The sequence below is a fragment of the Crocodylus porosus genome, unplaced genomic scaffold (assembly GCF_001723895.1).
Source record: "Crocodylus porosus isolate Cpor-Errol unplaced genomic scaffold, CroPor_comp1, whole genome shotgun sequence".
Taxonomy (NCBI): domain Eukaryota; kingdom Metazoa; phylum Chordata; order Crocodylia; family Crocodylidae; genus Crocodylus; species Crocodylus porosus.
Window position 1 is genome coordinate 2,474,551 of NW_017728914.1, and position 2,111 is coordinate 2,476,661.

At 46.0% G+C, this 2,111-nt stretch overlaps 1 protein-coding gene across 1 annotated transcript in view; it reads left to right on the forward strand.

The window, feature by feature from the left end:
- Nucleotides 1–256: 256 nt before the first annotated feature.
- The window catches only part of LOC109309841 (protocadherin gamma-C3-like), a 23,610-nt gene continuing 21,755 nt past the window's right edge, over nucleotides 257–2,111 (forward strand). The window contains exons 1-2 of the mRNA XM_019534710.1: nucleotides 257–526; nucleotides 607–2,033. Coding sequence (XP_019390255.1) covers nucleotides 1,827–2,033 — 207 coding nt within the window. The 5' untranslated portion in view covers nucleotides 257–526; nucleotides 607–1,826. The remainder of the gene's footprint in view (nucleotides 527–606; nucleotides 2,034–2,111) is intronic.

Below are 2,111 nucleotides of genomic sequence, written 5' to 3' on the forward strand. Positions count from 1 at the left end.
TGTGTCTCACGGCGGGCTCCAGGAAGAGCCAGTGGAGCTTCGGCCCGCCCAGCTCTGCCGGCACCCTGCCCCGGCCGCCGGCCGCCCAGGCCAAGGAGCCTCCCGCGGTGGCTGAGCATGCGGAGGCGTGTGAGGTGGACCAGGCCGCGCTGCAGGTGAGCCGAGGCCTTTATGGCATATGGTACTTTGTTTAAACGTATTGGTACATGATTAATTACGAGGGCTGAGAAGTTGAGAATGGCTGTTTGTTTACCTCTTTGAACCCTCTGTAAGTTAGGCAGGTCCTTCTTGCTTCTGCTGTTTCAGACAACTGCTGTACCCATACTAAATTGTGAGGAAGTATGTAAACTTGTAGAAAGCCCCTCCTTTGGGAAATTTACTTTGCAAAAAGATATTTTGATTACCTTGATTCATGAAAGAATCTTTTTCTTTTCAGCTGTGTGCAGTTTTACTCACTTGCTCCCTTACTTGAAGACTGCAGTATATTAGCCTACCAAAAGAGCGAGCGTTAATTTAAGAGGGTCAAGTTTATTTGAAATGCTGACATTTACTAACCTGAGAAACAAACGTCCTCTAGGCTGTCCTGCACCTCTTACTGTCTCACAGACATACCTTGGAGAAGCACACCACAACTAACCTCGCTTTTCCAGCCTTTTTGCGAGATATTTTATCTTCCTTTTAATTTCTCCTTCAGGAATTTTGTCTTATTTTCTGCGGTTGAAAAGTTGAGACGTAGGGGTTAGGTATTAGGCATTTGATACAGTTTATACACAAGAGAAGAGAGGCTCATCTACCTCTTTATTTATTACAGACTCATATCTACATCAGGGGTGCTTATCATAAAAAATATATGAATGGTTCATTACACGATCCTTGGTGTAATAGACCTATAAAGATCTAAAGTATTTTATTTAATTATAAATTCATTATTTTGTTCATTTTTATTATTAATTACGGGGTTTTTTAATAGCTTTATGTTTGTATTGCCACATTCTGTTGTCCTAATTTATTGTTACATCTTGGTAAAGTGTTGTAGTATCAGACACTTGTTCCCGACGCTTCACATACGGAACAATAAAGGTTTGCTTCAGACTGCATTCCTTAATTACATTGTCACCTAAGGAAACAGAACTCTCTCTCAGTTCTGAAGTAAAAAACGCATTGTCCATCAAAGACACATCTTCAAGAAGAAAAAGATATAAACATAAAATAAGCCCTAAAAGTAACGTCGGAAAAGGGTTTGCTCATAAGGCAGGTTGGGCTTTTCTCCCTGTCTCCACAATATATTGCTTTCTATCAAATATTTCAAAACTACCGTTTCTTGGATCTCATGAACACAGCTGCAGATCTAGACGCACCTTGCTGCAGCTGCTCGCTACATGTGATCAGTCATCAATCCATCAATTACTTAGGCACGCTTATACTTTCAGACTACAGTTTTTACCCGCCAAACAGTTCCGTGGCGTGTTTTAGATCAGACGAGCTTCAGCAGAGCCGCAGCGGCGCCCTGGTCAGATCGCTGCTACTGCACTTCTCCGGCTGCGACTCCGAGTGCCGCTGTTGGCCAATACGGAGCGGCGCCGCCGCCTGGGATCCATTGGAGCCTCCTGCACTGCGCTTGCTCAGACAGCGCGGAGCAGGGACGATGCAGCAGAAAAGGCTGATTTAGAATCTCTACAATTGCTTTCGGAAAAGGACATCACAGCAGAGTGCTCGGTACGGATAATCAGCAGACAAGCCACGCTCTGAGTACCCTTTCGGGCTGAAGATATTTTGCGACCAGAAAGAAAAAACACAAAGAGAAAAAAAAGTCCACAGAGACCGGGATGGAAATCAGACACAGAGAGCCGGACCGGGATCCCAAGCGGCAAATACTCTCCGTTATTTTATTGCTGTCCCTGCTCTGCGGGGCGGTCTCGGCGCAGATTCACTACTCGATCCCCGAGGAAATGCCCAAAGGGTCCCTCGTGGGCAATCTCGCCACGGATCTGGGGCTGAGTGTACGAGAACTGCCCCATCGCAGGCTCCGGGTTGTCTCTGCCGCCAGAAGACAATACTTCTCGGTGAAGGGCGAAAACGGGAACCTGCATGTGAGTGACCGGATAGACCGG